The sequence below is a fragment of the Neopelma chrysocephalum genome, unplaced genomic scaffold, assembly GCF_003984885.1.
Source record: "Neopelma chrysocephalum unplaced genomic scaffold, ASM398488v2 Primary Assembly neopelma1_97065, whole genome shotgun sequence".
In the NCBI taxonomy this organism is placed as follows: domain Eukaryota; kingdom Metazoa; phylum Chordata; class Aves; order Passeriformes; family Pipridae; genus Neopelma; species Neopelma chrysocephalum.
This window is the reverse complement of record NW_020925707.1, coordinates 1,068,475-1,086,943: the sequence shown is the minus strand read 5'-3', so window position 1 is coordinate 1,086,943 and position 18,469 is coordinate 1,068,475. Positions and strand designations below refer to the sequence as shown.

Genomic DNA, 18,469 nt, shown 5'->3' with positions numbered 1-18,469 from the left:
AACTTGACACTCTCAAGTATGTACTGGCATGCAACTGGGAGAAGATTAAGAAGGATGAAACTGAGGATGAGTTGAAGATCAAAAGACTCTCAGAAACTGTCAAAAGTCAGTCCTTGGCAAGAGAGATATAAATATTATTTGACAGAAACAGTATTGATATATGTTACATGGAGAATCATGTTACTGTATCATCACCTTATTTTGCAACCTGTTCTACTGTGCCATATCTGAAGTAGGACTGTAAATACTTCGAGCTAACACCTGTCAGTGTACACTAGAATACAGCAAAATTGCAAGAGTGGGTGGAGAGGTGGGTGAAAGGGGATAATACGCTTGATATACATTCAGGTGAAAAAAACCATGCAAAGTAAGACAATGTACAGATGAGAAACCAAATGAGGATAAGGTATTACTGAAGTAGAAAGATATCACACTGTATTGCAGAAGCTGACATCTTCCTATATGTAAAAGTCTATGTTGAGGACCCTGAAACCCTTCTAAGAATCGGGGGGGAAAAAAAAGAAAAAAAAGCAAAAAGAGAAATAAAGAAGCAGTTGAAACCAGACGCCAGAAAAAGATACAGTCAAAAGCAGATAACAAGAGAGATATTTCAGAAAAGGAAAGACGCTGAGCTCATGGGAGAGCTTTTTGTAAGGTAAAAGACAGCTGCAAAGATCACACATGTGTGTCCATGCGCACAAAGTAGGAGTTTTACACAGTGAACTTTGCAAAATTAAGAGATTTGGCAGGTGATCAACACTCATGACATAGAACCTCAGTTAGCAAAGAGAAAGATGAAAGAAGTCTGTGTTCCTCTTTATTATCTACTAGTGATTAGTGGTATAACAGAGGGGAAGTGAGAAGGTGGATGGATGTTTGTCTGAAAATGGAAGAGAGGTTTAATGGGATGAATTTGAAAGGGCTGACCTAGTAGGAGAAGTTGAACTAAAGGCAGTGACCACTGAATCAGCAGAGGAATAGAAACCAGCTGGAGAAAGAGGGACAATAATAGCAACAGGGTCAAAGAAATTGATGGATTGGGGGCTTAAAAAGAGCTGAAAGATAAAGTGGTGAGTGATTTGTGGAGGAACGATTTATGTGCACACAGAGAAAGGACCAGGGCATTAAACTCAGTACCCGAGAAACTGAATCAAAATCGGGACTTAGTGAAAACTCACTAGAGGTCTGCTAAAGCTGAAACAGTAGCTGATGCTTTGACATGAAAGAAATGACAAGGAAAAAGGGACAGTGAGAGAGAAAACAGGCAAGAAGTTTCACCTTAAATCAGCAAAGGTTTGATGGTTTAGCTGAAGAATTACAGCATATTTCTGTAACATTGTTAGGGCTCTAATTCCATTGGAAGCCAAGATGCAAACATTTCCCAGTATTCCTGTTATAAAATCTGCCCCCTTCAATCTAAGGGCGATGTCCTTTCTGAGCTCCTAAGCAGTGGGCTTACAGTGCTGGATTCTTGTTAATCAGGGGAGTGTGGCAGTGAAATATCACTGACATAAGCTGTGTTACAATCACTTCTGTTTTACAGAAACAAGGAGAGGATCTGGCCTCATTTTTAATAAATACAAAGAATGCATAATGAACATACTCAACTGCTGTAAAACTCTGACATTTTCTCTTCCCCATCTCCTTATTGCCGTAAGAAAGTTATTGCCTAGTTCTATGCAACTGTGCTGAATATATTATTGTTGGTATTTACATACACACTTGGAAGGTAGCATAAATAATAAATTAATATTTTTTCCCCAGTGTTGAAGAAACTCTGCACAGTTTCTGCTATTCCTTAAAAGAAATTACTATACCCAGCAACTAATAACCACTTTTTAATTGAAAGAAAATTGAATGAATGAACGACTGCGGTGTGAGTGGTTTGGTGGTTGAGGACATAAAGGCTTCAGTTTGAAGAATCTAGTTATCTTTAAACAGAAGTCTCAGAATATAGAAGTCTCAGAATATACCTTCCCCTTCCCCCCTCCTCCCCCCGAACTAATACATATCTTCATACAGATTTTGGTAAGACTTGAAATAATTGTCACTCTTGCTTGAAATGGATGAACACTAGTGTTGAATGAAAATATGTTCCTCTTTATGAGTACACAATGTCTTTTAGTTACGTTGTAAGTATATTTAGTGGGTGTTAACTGAAACACATTCAGCTGGTAGATAATTTTTGTGATGTGAAAAACTCAGATATACCAAGCTGCCTGTTAATCAACACCATTTTGAATGAAGAAATTGGAAAACACCATCTCAGTTATATTTATTACATGCAAATAAAATTGTTCCACATGTAAAAAAAGTATGAGCTATTTATTTAAAACATTAAAAAAAAGCTCAAAGAATAACAGGAACTGGCCTTTACAATTCTCTTGATATTAGCCACCCCATTTTTCATCAAGACAGGTTTATTGAGATCATATACCTATAAGTTGGGTAGGACCAATTTTCCTCTAAAAATAGTGTAATGAAAAATGTGTAATGTTGGTTAGATGTATGACATTTGCTGTCTTCTGATACTTTAAATAACAAGATATGGGCTGAAAACTCACTCCTTCAGAAATGCTAAATATAATTAATCCCAGTAATTAAACTGAAAACATTTGCTTAATAAAATTAACAGCTTTAGCCAGATCTACATGAAAAGTTATGCAATTTTTCTATTTGAGTAGCAGTGGTTTAACTTAAAAGTAATTAGCTACATATTAGAGAGCTTTTAATTTTCTTTGAATATAGATTGTTCCAAGAAACTATAACACCTTCTGATGACTGATAACATGGTTCTACCACAACTGAAAAGTAACTAAATAGTTAATATTATGCTGATTGGGAACAGAAACTGGATTTTAAACTGAAGACCTTTATACAGTTGACAGATATATTTCAAATTTTCATAAGTCTGGCTAAAAAAGTTTTCTTTCTCTAATACTGTGCAGAATTCTGTGAGTACAGCTATGCCCTTTTCTTCTGCTGAAATATAGTTATTGAACAATTGAAAATGATCAGATTTAGTTATACTGTCTGATTCTCAGCTGCTGTTGATTGCTCTGGAAGAACAAGATTAAAAACTTGTAAGTATGTAATCTAACCTTCTGCAAGTGAAAAGAAGATGGACTCCTTACAAGGAAAATATGTGTAATGTAGTCAGTTTAACTGATAAATTAAAATATTTAAACGTGTGGCAGATTTATATCCTCTACCTAAAAATATACCTAAACTTCATTAAGAGTCAAGCCATTTATCAGATTGTATATTTTCAGGGGCTCTATTCCTCTTCTATACTTGTAACTATGATGTTAAATACCCAGTAAAGGCATGATAGTCTTGTTCAAAACCTGCACCCTGCAGAAGTACTCCTTGGATCCTGAAACCATATCAGTATGAATGCAGCTTAAGTATTTTATGTTTCAGGCAAAACATTGAAAAATATAACAGCAAAACAAATTCAAAGCTGACAGAGCATATAGAAAAACTATAAACATTCACTTAATTTGGCCTTTTCTGCCTGTTGTTAGGTTGCTCCATTTAAATTACATACTTTTACTTTCATCCCTGTAAAAAGGGATGCCCACCGAAGCTTGGATATAGCCAGAAAATTACACATCTGCATCCAAAACTGCCTATCAGCCTATCCAAATTGGCCCACTCTTAATGCAGAAAGGAATTTTGCTGGTGTAGTGAGTGCTCTTTCTGAAAAATCTAAAAGTTATAACAAAATAGACATTATTTGGAATTTTAAATTTTAACTCAGGTATCTTTAAAAACCATAGTCCTCAAGATCAAAAGTATTCATTCATTGTAAAGCAAGCAATAAAACCCTAACTGGATTACTCACCTATTTCCACAAGAAAGCCTGCAGAAAGAAGTAAAGATATCACAGGAAACTTTTCTGCTAAGAATATTCTGGCTTTTTGCCACTAGAAGAGGATGGGACATTATTTTGTACACAGAATTTGAATTCTGTTGGACAGGACATGGGTCTAAAAAATCTAAGTGACAGGAAAGGCTTCATGTCTATACAGAAGATTCAAAGTAAGAGAGGAAAAGAGATGATGGAGAGGAGGAAGATATTATGCACTTTCCTCCTAGTCTTACATCACATAAATTTTTGTTCTGCTGTCAGAACCTCATCCTCTTCTAATACGGGAGAAAATCTGGAGGGAAATCATGAAGGAAGGAAAAGAGTATCTTCCTAGATGGTGACATATGGATAGACAGAAAGGTGATATATATTCCTGGGTGCAGTTTTTGCCCATCTATGGTGGTGTGTCTGTGACTCTTTGTAACATGTGTAGCAATGTTCATTATGCAGCATTTTTATCCATAAAAAACATTATATGTAAATAACTAACTTCCTTACATTGCTAGTCTCAAATGTATGACTGACCCAGGTGAAGAACCCAAGAGCATCAAAGTCTCATTTGAGACAACATATAAATTCTTTAAAAATCTGAAACTAACACCTTTAAAAACTAAGTGCCAAGGTATTCAGGAATAAATTTTCACTGACTTTTAACCTTCCAATACTTTTTAAAATTATAATATTATAATATTGGATGGCTAATCACTCAGTTGCTTTGAAAACCGACGTTGTATAGGTCATATAATCCATTTCGTAGATATCAGTGTGACTACTTTGCTATAGCAACAAAAGCATTGAAGGCTTCATGTATTTTGCATAGCGTGAATCCCAGTTTAAAGTAAACTGACTTTTCTGCAAATATTAGAAGCTTAAATTTTAAAATTTTAATTTTTATTTAATAATTTTCAGTAATTGTAATTAAAAATTGCCCTATATATTTACAAAAAACAATATTTAAAAAGTGTTTCTAGCATTCTGACACTACTGCTTTGATATCTTTACTCAATCATCATGGCTAGGCTTCGCGAACGAAGATTTGGGGAGGGCTCTACCCACGTTTGTTACAAGTGCACTGGTGGCTAAAAAGGCCAATATGAGATAGGCATGTCCAGTTGCAGAAGGCACAGCAGAAACACTCCTTAGGTGGTATATTCTGCAAGATACGATTCTTGCTATTGTTACTATTACATTATATTAGTAGCATTCTGTATGTTGTAGTTGAAACATTTTTATTGTGTAGATTGTAAGCAAATTTTTCTTGCATTTTATTAAATATCCTTCCTTTGTAAATAATCAAAAAGCTTAAAGGGGTAGTTAAATGCCTTGAAGCAGCGGCTCTTAATCTTCTTTCACATCTTTTACAATGTATTTTTACTTCGCCCTGGACAGACAATATCATAACTTTTGGAGTGTGGAGACAAGGTATGCAGTGTTTTCTGGAGAGCGTGTGACTGGGAGAGACTAGGAGACAGAGAGGAGATTCAGCTGGTAGGTAATGGTCAAGTCATGGAGAGGACTAATGGGACACAGGAACAAAGCAGCACAGAAAGCTGGACAATAGGGAGTCAAAGGTCCCATTGCAGGAGTTTCTGTGAGACTCAGCAGGATAAAACTTACAGTTCACAAGACATAGCTTTCCTTTAGTCTTGGCTTCACCATCTCCAACCCCCAAACCAATACATCTCTGTCCTGTTCTGCTCTCCTGCTGCTATGTCACCTGAGGGTATGATCTACTCACTTGGAGCACCTCTATCTCAGAGCAATACATGAAGTCTTACCTCAACAATATCTGAATTCGTTCGACTCTCATGTGGCTCGTTGTACTCGGTATATTTCAGCAACACTTTGTCCATATCAGTGCTGGCATACTGGAACAGTTTGTTGGTGCTGTTGAAGATGATCAGAGCAATCTCACAGTCACACAGAACACTTAGCTCATAAGCCTTCTTCATTAACCCAAATTTCCTCTTTGTAAAGGTCACCTGGAAAAAAAGCAAAAAAAGTCCATAAAAAACCCACAAGTTATACTCTGTAGTCCTTCACCCTCTTTTCTGAAGTATAATGTGTGACTGCAGTAGTCTTTGAATTGAATATGTACAGAAGACAAATGAATAAATATAATTACAGTTTCAAATAGAATATATATGTGCATGTATGTATGTGTATGTGTGTCACATAAGGGAGGAAATATACCTAATTATCACTGCACAAAACTTGAGGTACAGGTAAGGAGAATGAGACGTTTTCATTTAGTGGTGCTATGAAGTGTTGATACTGTATCTCTCTTTAACTTCTAAATTCAGATACCCTTTAGACTGCATACATCTTTCCCATCAATATTTAAAAACTGCATCTCAGATTAACACCTGTAAATAGTTTGAACATGTGCAGTCGATTCTTATTTTTGATAGCAATTGACTTTGATTTCAACCCCCTCAACTCCTGCTAGATTTGAAGCAAAGAAATAATTTTATACAGCATTTAAATAGTATAAAAGCGATACATTGTTCATATAAACACGCTCACAATAGTTTTGAAGAAATATAAAGTGTTAAAAATGCAAACATTCATGTGAGAAATGAGAGTTTTAAAGCATGAACAAAGAACAAACAAGAGCTGGTCAGTTGGTCAGACCTTTGAAAAAAGGTCTTTTCTAACCACCTAGGAGATTTTATTTCATTTCAAGCTATATCCTTAGAAATATGAACTGCCATTTTTTAGTACAAGGGGCCAGGAAAAATAGGGATGTGATTATAAATTCTCAGAATGCCAGTGAATGCCTAGACATCATACAAAATGCAGGCAGTATGAAAAGTATAATTATTCAGTACAAAACCCTAATTTTCCATGAGGACTGTTTTGACAATGAAAGACCTGCACATCAAACAATTCCTCTTGTTTTCTCCATTAGCTTACAAGTTCCAGTAAGACACGTGACTTGAAATAAGAAACTACCAAGAGCTGTTTAACTTAATTATATGGTTGAATTTATCTCCTTCTGTTTCTTCATATGTGCAATTTTCATTAAATATATGTGATTCTTTACACATATTTTATTCTCTAATAATTTTCAGTGACAAGGACTTTTTAAGAAAAAAATATGGTTTTGCTAAGCCTATAATTAACCAAATTTAGCATGCAGTCAAGGTACTTGATAGGTCAAGGACAGGCACACAACCAAGTTTATAGGTCTGCCTAATTCTGCACTTGTTGCTACCATTACCTGTACACCCATAAGCAGTGGCATCTCTGCACTTTAATGCTGAGGCAAGAAGATTCATCTGCACACGGATAATATGGCTGCTGTTTTATCTTGTCACACTCCTAATGCAAGTTAATGCTAACTGCAACCCCAGACTACCTTAAAATCCTGGCATGTCAGGCCATGGAAAACGTGACTTTTAAGTATTGCTAATCCCTATTTGCTAGACCATCTCAGAAAGATGAGGCTCTGTGCCAATACTATGAACACTTATTCTCCCAAATGTATACCGAATGTTATTCCTCTTACTGTAAATTTCATTTTAGCCTCTGTCAATGTACTATAAAAAAAGGTGGATTGGCATTAAATACAATTATTCAAGCATTGTAAAAACACATTTTCCACAGCACTGGTCTCAAGTATGCATAATTAATAGTTAGTTCTTTCTAAATTTTTCTATCATGGTTTTTGATATTTGGAATGAATAATGAGATAGGTAATAAAACTTCACTCAAATTCTAAAAAAAAAAAAAAAAAAAAAGTAAAAAAAAAAATTAAAAATCCTGTCTTTAAAATACTCCTTTAAACTTCTCTCTGATTAGAGAAAATTGCAATGCAATTGTTGAAACATATATATATATATAAGCTTGTTTTAGAAATAACTAAACTTGCAGAAAATAAAATGTACTAATCCAACACATTTTCTGCATCTAACATGCCTTTCAATCAACTTTTTGACCACAGTGCTGTAGATGGAGTGTCTCTGTACAATATGGTTTCTGTTGCACAGAAACCTCTGCATTTAGCATGTTATACCTTCTCACCATCAAAGTACACCCCAGTACAGAAATATCCTTAAAGCCACTGTTTGTGTTTACTGTTAGGTGCTCCTAAACATTTAGAAAAACCACACAGCTGTGCTGCACAGCAGATACTTATTTCATAATACTTATCACCAGAATGATGCTGGTTAGAGTTCCTTTTTTTGGAAAGTAAAAAAAAAAAGAGAAAAATAAATCAGCTAGATCTTTCTTTTCTCTTTCTCTATTATATAATCTTAATTGCTCTGAATTTGATTTGGTTTTAACTCCATGATTTTTTCTAATATTTTCTAAATGTATCAGCTAATGCTTTCTCTAACTGATGATAAATGAATTTAAAACAATTGTATCTATTACTGTTTCTGTGGTGATGTGGAATACTAATTTTTAAATGTGCCATTCATAGTGGTTTATCTTTACATATATATAATACATATACATATATGTATATATATAAATTTATTATGCTTTTACACCAGTTTATGGTAAAGGTGAACTTGTATTTTTGAATGTATAGTGAAAGGTCAGGTCAGTAACTTCTGAAGAGATTAAGAATACTCTTCAAGCCATTTAAAAAAAAGAAATTATCTTTTTGGATACATTCTTCTATGTGGCTACATAACAAAGATGAATATACCGTATGCTAAAATATTTTTGTGAGCAATATAAGTAAAAAGTATGTTTATTACTTACATTTTTTGGCTATGAATTTGTTCACTATGTGCTATGTTAATCATACTCACCCACACTAAAAGTATCTAATAAATATTGTTAAATTAACAATATTCTAGTATTGCACAAGTTATCCTGAGTGGTAAAAATTAGCATAAATTATTTAAAACATCTGTTCTGTTTTGTATAGTTGGAAGACAGTGTGCAGTCTACACTTAAGAAGCTCTGATTACACTTGAATCGACTTAGTGCTAAGAATGAACAAGACACACACATCAGCGTGAATACAAGCTGTAGCTACAGTACCAAAAATTTCAGGTATTTACATAGTCTTGTTATTACATATTGTGTTTAAAGTTCTGTCTTGATAGCGTCATATAACAGCTGACAATGTTATTTTGTCATTTGACATAAAGAACACTAGTGACACTGAAAGAAAACACACATACAAGACAATTCATCAACATATTTTAAAAAAGGCATCCAAAAAACACCTATGTTTCAATATTTCTTTAATATTCAAGTTTTTTCAGTAGCAAGAATCATATCACTACCTGGTTCACAAATTCACTTCTCTTTAGAAGAAGAACAGGCAATTTAGGAAGTCCTTCTCTTTTTGAGATATTTTACAATAGTGCGAGAACTGGAAAAAATGAAAGTGGAGTGGAGGGACAAAGTGGAACAGATAAAAGGCTTCTATCTATTATCAATCATTTATCAATGATCTTTAAAACCTTTTTAAGCCCATGTATATAAAGCACTGGGTTTTAAAGAATGACACAATTTCTAAATACTGGTATGAGGTGCTTTTTTATGCAGTTTTATATGTATTGCAAAAGGAGTAGTGTGCAGGAAGTACCACAATGATTTCTGAAACCTACAAAAATACCCTAAGTCCATGCCTTCACATTAGCTGAAAACTCACTAGACTACTACTTTTGTCTTAGCTGTATGGTTATGATAGTTATTTAATATTTATTTATTTACTATTTATTTTAAATTTAATTGCCCTCTAGGCTCTCCTGGTGTGCTGCATGGGCAGGCGCGGGGTCCTCCGCTTCCCCGGCATGCTGAGCGGGCGGTCTATGGTAGATTTTGGAACGCATAGGTTTTCCCCCCTCAGGTTCCTTAAAATGATCATCTCACTCCATAAGGATCAACACGGCCAAGTCAGATATGGCAATGCACTTTCTGAGCCCTTTCTAGTAACTAACAGTGTGAAACAAGGCTGCGTTCTCGCACCAACTCTATTCACAGTCTTTTTCAGCATGATGCTCCAAAGGGCCACGGCAGACCTAGAGGATCAGGACGGTATCTACATTTGGTACCATACTGATGGAACCCTATTCAACCTAAGGCGACTGAAGGCTCACACTAAGACCTTAAATCATCTTGTCCGGGAGCTGCTTTATGCTGATGACGCCGCCCTTGTTGCCCACACAGAAGCAGCTCTGCAGCGTTTAACATCCTGCTTTGCAGACGCTGCTGAGCTCTTTGGGCTGGAAGTCAGCTTAAAGAAGATAGAAGTTCTCTATCAACCTGCACCTCAGGAAGTCTTCCATCATCCCTATATCACCATTGGCCACTCAGAGCTCAAATCAGTCCAGCAGTTTAATTATCTAGGTAGCCTCATCTCCTTGGAATGTAAGATTGACGGAGAGATAGACAACAGGTTAGCAAAGGCATATAGTGCCTTCGGAAAACTCCATAAAAGACTATGGCATAATAAACACTTGAAGAAAAGTACCAAGATCAGTGTTTACAAAGCCATAGTGTTGTCTACTCTTTTATATGGTTCCGAATCATGAGTTATCTACCACCACCACCTGCAACTCTGAGAACGCTTCCATCAACGCTGTCTCCGTACAATCCTAAATATCCACTGGTCAGATTATGTGACCAATACATCTGTTCTAGAACAAGTAGCAGTCACAAGTATTGAGGCCATGTTGCTGAGAACACAGCTGTGTTGGGCAGGGCACATCTCAAGGGTGAAGGACCACTGCCTCCCTAAGATCTTGCTTTATGGTGAACTTGCCACTGGTTGCCACAAGAGAGGAGCCTCGAAAAAAAAGATACAAGGACTCCCTGAAACAACATCTCAGCCTTGGCCATATTGACCACCATAACTGGTCTACTCTGGCCTTCAATTGGGAGGTCTGGAGACACACCATCTATAACACTGCTGTTTCCCTTGAGAACACACACAGGATCACTCTCGAGGAGAAAAGACAACGCAAAAAAGAATCGTGCCCTGCAGAATATACCAGCTAAGGAATCTTTCTGCTGTGCCTTTTGCAATTGGACATGTCTATCTCGTATTGGCCTTATCAGCCACCAGCGTGCTTGCAACAAATGTGGATAGAGCCCTCCCCAAATCTTCGTTCCTGAAGCCTAGCCATGATGAATTGCCCTCTTAACAGGAATGGCAGTACCAGGAAGTTTCTAAAGCCTGCAGCACTTTTGTTTATGAAGAAGCATTAATTCTGATGAGTTGGTATGCCGTGAGCTAATCAAGATGCTGCTTGATTACAAAATACCCACAGTGAAATAGCCAACTTTTAACTTCCTTGATATAAATCAAGCTTTTTATGCATTTTGGATGAAATTCTAACTAAAGGTGAAACCCATGTGCTAAAGGGAAGGCACTGAAAAAGGAGGATTTATAAAAGGATGTTTTTCCACTTCAACTCTGGCTCTTCAATTTCATGGAAACACCTCTCACATGGCGTAGTCATTGCAATATCTACAAGTGGAGCTGTAAACAGCCTGAAATCAAGTGTGTGTATCACACACTGTGATATGTTCCATTTAAGGGAGCAGAGGAGACTTTCTTGTTTAATTGCTAGTAAGTTCAACTTACTTAAACTATATAAATTAGAAAGTAATGTTGCTTGGTTGCAGGTACAAATCTCTCATCTGCTGAAATTTAAATTTATCTTTGTGGGTTATACTGACCACTGGTAATAGTCTTTATTTAACTAAATTTGTAACAACAACACTTCTCATCGGGAGTATCACTGATCTAAGAGATCAGTGAAGAAACAGTCACCTTGTGGTCTTTGTTTCTTTTTTTTTTTTTTGAAGGGAGTTGGTTTCAGATTAGTTTAGTTTAGGTTTAGGTTTAATTCAGGTCCTTCTAGTAATTTTTCTGAAATCTCACATAATATGAGAGGCTGAACCATAACATCACTCCATATTTGTCACCAATAGTCACAGCATGTGTGCTAACATTTTATGTTTTCAAAGTAGCAGTCCTGTGATCTTGCAAGCAATTCAGTCCAGACAGTGTCAAAATATCAGTGCTCTCCTTACTTCTTCCTATTCTGATTATTTCTATGCTGACATAGAAAAACGAGAGAAACAGGGAATTTGCACATAGTTCTTCCCATATACATTTCCTGCCATTAAATATGAAAGAAATCAAAAAGAAATTTTATTCTGTTTGTCCTTATTTCATCTGGAATGTCTAAATTTCTGATGTAGGGACTAGAGCAGGCATGGTAGATACAATGTATGTGACAAATACCAGGTCCTACCTGAGCAATCTACCTAAATTCAAACACAAGTTATGTTTGTAAACAAAGCCATGTGTAATCAAAGGGGTTCTTCACTAAAATATCACTAAAAGGCACCTAAACCTATCCTGTTGAAGCTCCAAGTAACTACTGGAGATGCAATTGCTGTTATCACGTTCTTTCTTCCCTTTCCTCTTATTTGATTTTTGCTTAGCTTTGTCTGTCACATGAAGAGGTCTGACTGCAACAATCTTTACAATAATCCTCAATGGGACTGGGAAACAGTTCCAGTGCAGGATTCATTCTGGACAAACCTTCCTTTATGCAAAAGTTGGCCATGTCATATTAAATGGACACCTTTAAAGAGCAGTGAAGGACTTTCATCAGTCTGCTTCCATGTCCTTATAACCCTCCAGCATAACTTACAGGGATGAGATAGCAGTGATTTATGCTGGTAAAAGAACAATTGTCCCGGAAAGCCTCAAGCATATTGAGCTATGACTTGCTGAATAGTCCAGACAAAGAGGAGTTCTAAGAGGATGCCCTAAAACTGCAACCATAACAAATAAAATGTTCGTGATTAACTCATGTAAAAAAGAAGGTTTTGTTTGTTACACCACATTTTTAGAATCCTTGTGCATAAATAGTGGATGAAATACTTAAAATAGTAATACTATTCAGTCTGCCCAAATCCAGTACATGATGGTGGATCTCTCTTATGAGTTTTTCCCTTGTAAGAAAAGAGAGCAGGGATAATTGAAAGATTTCTTAATTAACAGATGATACAGCAAGTCAGAAATTAGTATTAGCCAGTATCAATATGCTTCCCATTTTAACTTACAAATTAAGATCTAAAAACAAACAGGGTCAAAATTCTGATGCTTCATTTCCTTTTGTTGAATCAGAGAGATAAGATTAAGTTCATTATAGACAGATCTACAGATATGTACATATTTTAGTCAAAAAACATCATCTCAAAAACACAGCAGCTAACACAATATACAAAAAAGTTGACTTTTTTTTTTTTTGTATGCTATCACCAGTTCTGGCAGGTACAAATAGATGTTTATTGTAAAAAACATGTTTACTAGATCTGTGCTGCTAAAATGTTCACAAGGTAAAGGTCAAAGAATATTTCATTCCCTGCTGAGCAAATGGTCAGGAAGCACATTTGTCTGCATTTCCTGTCATAACAGGAAGAGTGTAACTTCTTCCTCTCCACAATGGCTTCAGTTCTGCTTCCCACCTCCAGCTCTTTCTTCCCCAGGGCTTTCTATACCATTCCTTGCAAGACAGCAAGGCTGTGCCTGTGTCGGCACTATTTTTCAGCTCTACTATGTTGGCAGATCTTTCATTCACCACTGCACTCTCTTTACTTAGCCTTCTTGCTCACATTTCAAATTAAAAGTAATTTGACCTAAATATTTACCTTATGCTAATTCACTGTAAATTATGCTCAGAACATACATTTATAATACATGCACATTTAACCTTAAATATAATGCATTCTAGAAATTCACAATTCAGTTCAGCAGCATTTTTAAAACTTTACTTCTCAGGTAGTCTGGCTTAACATGAAAAGTGCTGCCAGAATTCTACAGATCACTAGAAATTAGGAGTAACGAAAACCTGGGGCGTAATTCTTTGCTTACAGAAACGCAACTTTACCTCTGAGAAACCAGGGCCAAGGCCTAACCTTAATGTTACATTCCAAGCATATGTCTCAGTGCAATTTATATAAGCAAGGGAAAGAATTAAAATACGTGAAAGATAAAAAACATGTGATGTTTAAGACAATTCTGTTCATTGAACAAAATTATGCTTAGTTGCATAGTAAAGCAGTTATGCTTTCATATGATAACATTTGCCTGGGGGAAAAAAAATAAAATCTCATATACTGGATAAAATTAAGACACCCCATGAGAGAATACTGAAAATATAAGGAAATTGGTGGAAAAAACTTTTCTATCCAACTTACGCTCACGTTAGCAGTAATACTCAAGGTTCTGCACTATTTCTACAGGGGAGATTCTGATTTAGACGATACTCTCTTACCCTTTCCATTTAAATAGAACTGAAACACAGATATAAATAGATACATGGGGCTGAGATTAATTTTGAAACTAGTAGCATTAGGTATCTAAGTCAGTAGAACAAATCTAGGTCTTCCTGCAAATGGTCATTTCCCTCTAGGATATTATTCCACTGCCCCATAACCTCACTTTACTTATCTGCTTTGATTTGTTCTCTATTGAGCTGATAACTTCAGTAAGTCTTGGTTTATAGCTTTACAGATTTGCTGAAATCAAAGCCTGGTAAAAAGTTTGTACATGAAAAAATTAAACAGCAAGTGTTTGTTACTGTTATACCCCACTGAATTACACACACACACGATACTTTAAAAAAGGTGGACCACTGTTTAGGCACCTTTATAATAAAGTGCACAGTTCCTATGGTATTTAAAAACAAGGTCCCAGCTGCTCATTACAAAATTGAAAGAAATGTTTTGAATGGTGTGCAGAATCATTAGTTAGGTCAATTCAGTTTTAACTGTGAACCTTCACACAAAAAGGAAAAAAACGCAGAACTAATGAGTAAGATGATCAGAGGGACAAAAGATGGTGAGACCTCATATTTCCTAATACTACATGCAAAAAAGGGGGATTAAAAGCAAGACGGTTTACCAGAACTGATACCAGAATATTATCAAGTCAATATGCCCTCATTCCTGGGTCAATGTACCTCTGGATTTAGCCCACAGACCATGGATTTAATGAGATATTTTGTTAGTGACCTTGTTAGTAATACAATATCATTTACGTCATTACAACTATTTATTTTAGGCCTGGACAGCCCTGCCTGGATGGCTGCAAGGAGAGTTTCAGATGATCCCAGTCTAAAGCAGACCACGAAACGCTCTCATTAAAACAACAAAATGTTACAAACTGATTAAAACCAGAAAAAATTCAAGGACTTTTCTGAGGCAGATGAATGCAATTTTTCCTTCATGTCTTGACCATAATAAAGGTAGCTATATTATTTCTTTCAAATAAGAAACCAAAGGAAAATAAAGTTCACACATTTTCCCAAATGATTTATTTTTTTTTTAACCAATCTAGAAGTCTTCATAGAAGCATTCTCCAATCTGCTTGATTGAAATCTCTGCAGAAAGAACTTGTAGCAGTCAGGAACTTCTAGCATGAGATATCAATGCTAATATTTTTGGTTATTGATCTTATTGGTGGTGCAACTAATACCACGTGAGCAGTCACAGTCTGCTTGAATGGAATGTTGACAAGGCTAACACAGTCACATGAACCTGAACAATATTATGAGGGATTTATTCCGCATTTATGAAGACTTTATTATCCAGTGTCACAAGAATAAAAAGAAAGCTGCTAGTCACATTGGCTGCTTATAACAGCATTCTCTTGAGAGCTTTCATTCCCATTTAATATCATGGCGGTAACTAAACTACACAAATAAATACACAATTCCTCTAGCTCTGGCAATTATTCATACTCCTTTTACCTGTGGCAAAAAGTAGAGTGAAAGGGAATGTTTCAGATTGGCTTTTTAAAACTTTCACAAAGAAAATTTGTGATCACTCATAGAAGACTCAAACATTCTTGCCACCTTTGTCATCACACAGTAATTACGAGGGCTAGAAAAATACAGCCAACTTGCAGCCCACATGAAACAACATTTAATTAATGGCTTCTCCTAGTTAAAAGCCTGAATTCTGCAATCACTGAAGTAAATGACAGAGCTCTTATGCAGGTCAGGGTAAAACGACTGGGCCTCTAATGACTAGGTTGCAGTAGTTTCTCTTTAACTTATCCCAAAATGTCAAAGTTTCAAATAGTTTTTGGAAAATTGCAGATTGTATCCCTATATTGCATATTTCTGTGAGATTTGCAGCCAGATATCTTACTCTGGACAGTTTCAATTTACATTTATTACCAGTATGGTTACTAAAGTACACAAATCCAACCAATTAGACTTTCTCAGAAAAAATTCTCTTGAAGGGAGGTCAGCACTATTTTTGTCCTTCCCAATCCAGTCATACAAGCACTTTGAACAGCAGGGGAGTCTCCTACTATAGCAGACAGTAGTGTGGAGGAAAACAGCTGATATACTGACAGAATAAGTACACCATTCAATGGTTGACGTAGATAGCTAGTCAGGACACTGGGCAAGTAAGTGGGAAAGCAAGGACAGAAATCACCTTCCCCAGGTCTTGTAACAACTTAAACCTTTTTTCAGAAATTCTGCTTTCCAAATAGATTCACCTTTGCACTGGGAGAGGAGAGAATAATTAAACTATTGCTATATCTCTTCATTTGATATGTGTTCCATGTATTTTTCCCTGCATGTACTGTCCTGCAGAGAATTTACGTGCTTCAGAACAGCTGAGGATGCACCATCCAGCTATATCATATTTCCATCTAACAAACTTTGTGTCGTGAAACCAGACTGCATTTGAATATAAGCAACAATAAGGCAGTTTCAAGTCAACTGACTTCCTGCTGTTCTTGCAAACACGTTTTCATGAAGTAGAAAGAAAAATTCTCCACCTGTAAATGGCGCTACAAATAGGCTCTGTGGAACTGTGCTTGAGCTGGTATCTTAGTTGTATTAATTGAAAACTTTGAATCTTTTTTTTCTTTCCAGTGTAACCTTTTAATCTTTTTCAGTATATATTAATGCAATCAAGTAAAAAGACGATATAGGAATATAAATAAGGTAATCTTTTAAGATTACTGGAAGTGTGCAAGTTAGAAAACAAATAAACTGATGCTGCTATGCTGAAGCAGCAATACCTCATGGGATACATTATATTTTAAGAACCAGTGAGGCTTGTGAAAGAGTACATCTCATACAAATAGTTAAAAGATCAATCAGCTATTATTGAAAATTCAGTTGTATTTAATCATATATATATTGTCACTATTAAAAAGCCTGATCCCACAGTCCAAATGAATCAATGGAAATCTTTTCATTGGCTTCATTGAGCTCTAAATCAGGGCACCAAATGCAAAGAGGATAAAACCAGAAAAACACTTTTAAAATTGTCATACAGTATATTAGTAGAAATAAGAAACAGAATCAAGCCAGTCTTACTATGTGGAGCATAATGCAAATCTATACCTCTAGCCTCACAGTGGCTGATCAACTTCATAGATATTAGCAAATTAACTTTGCTAATTAAATTGAATTTGATTCAACCTGGAAAACAGAAGGCTTGGGGTGACCTAAGTGCAGCCTTTCAGTACCTGAAGGGAGCCTACAAGAAAGATGGAGAGGGACTGTTTACAAGAGCATGAAGTGACAGGACAAGTGGGAATGTACTCAAATTAAAAGAGAGTAGGTTTAGATCAAATATTAGGAAATAATATTTGACTAGCTGTCTTCCTTTTTAAAAGTAAATTATCTTTAGTAAGATATCTCTTTGGCAAAACTGGGGCTAAGGTCTCTGTAAATCCTGTACTTGAGTAAGCAAGTTGACATTGAAGCTATTGTATGAACTAATGTTACTAATGGCAAAATTTTGTAGTATCATTTACAAAACAATTCAGGTTCCCTTCAAAAAAAAAAAACAGGGTAGCATGGGCAAGTTTCAAACAGCTAGTGACTTAACATTTAATGATAAATTCAATTCAATATTTCAAATCCAATTTAAATCCAAGCTATCAGCCAATTAAAATAAACATTTTACATTGCTAGAATTACTGCTTTTTGGCTTGTCCCACAGGAACAGGCAACCTTTAGGGAAAACACAAAATGTATCATTTTGCTTTTACATATGACTTTCCCCCATGAAGAACACAAGCGACTACTAACATTACAAAATTTAAAAATTCTTGGGAAGCATGTTTAAAGACTACAATTTGTTGTTATGCCTAGGCTGAGTTTTTTACGGCTTTATAAAATCCTCCAAGCTTCTTAAAAAACAACCTGAATACATAAAGAAATTTATATATCAAATGAATAGAACTACCATATTAATAGTAACTCGGTATCAAGCTCTTAAAATCAAGATTCTTACAATGAAGATTATTCCTAAATTGCAGCAAGATGTATGAAGAACATTAATCATAGTGTCAAATAATTATATGGAGAGTTTCTCACAATTGTGAATCTCCAGCTTCAACAAAACATCTATCCATTTACTTCAAATGTAAATAGCAGCAGCTTTTCACTGATTTTATTAAAAGATGTCAATTCCTGAATTTTATTTTTGTGAAAACAGGAAAGTAGATTCTCTAATTTATGGCCATGATCTACCTAGCAGAGATAGTGTCTATAATATGTGACAGCGATTCAGCCATTTTATCTAAAGCAGAGGTAATAATCAGTAGCCAGGCCTACTGGACTTAGC

The 18,469-nt window shown here is 35.7% G+C and overlaps 1 protein-coding gene across 24 annotated transcripts in view; it reads right to left on the bottom strand.

Moving 5' to 3' along the window:
* The window catches only part of MEF2C (myocyte enhancer factor 2C), a 135,704-nt gene that overhangs the window by 59,295 nt on the left and 57,940 nt on the right, over positions 1-18,469 (bottom strand). For all 24 annotated transcript variants that reach the window (XM_027671302.1, XM_027671324.1, XM_027671311.1 and 21 more), the window contains one exon: positions 5,653-5,856. In XM_027671302.1, the coding sequence (XP_027527103.1) occupies positions 5,653-5,856 (204 nt within the window). The remainder of the gene's footprint in view (positions 1-5,652; positions 5,857-18,469) is intronic.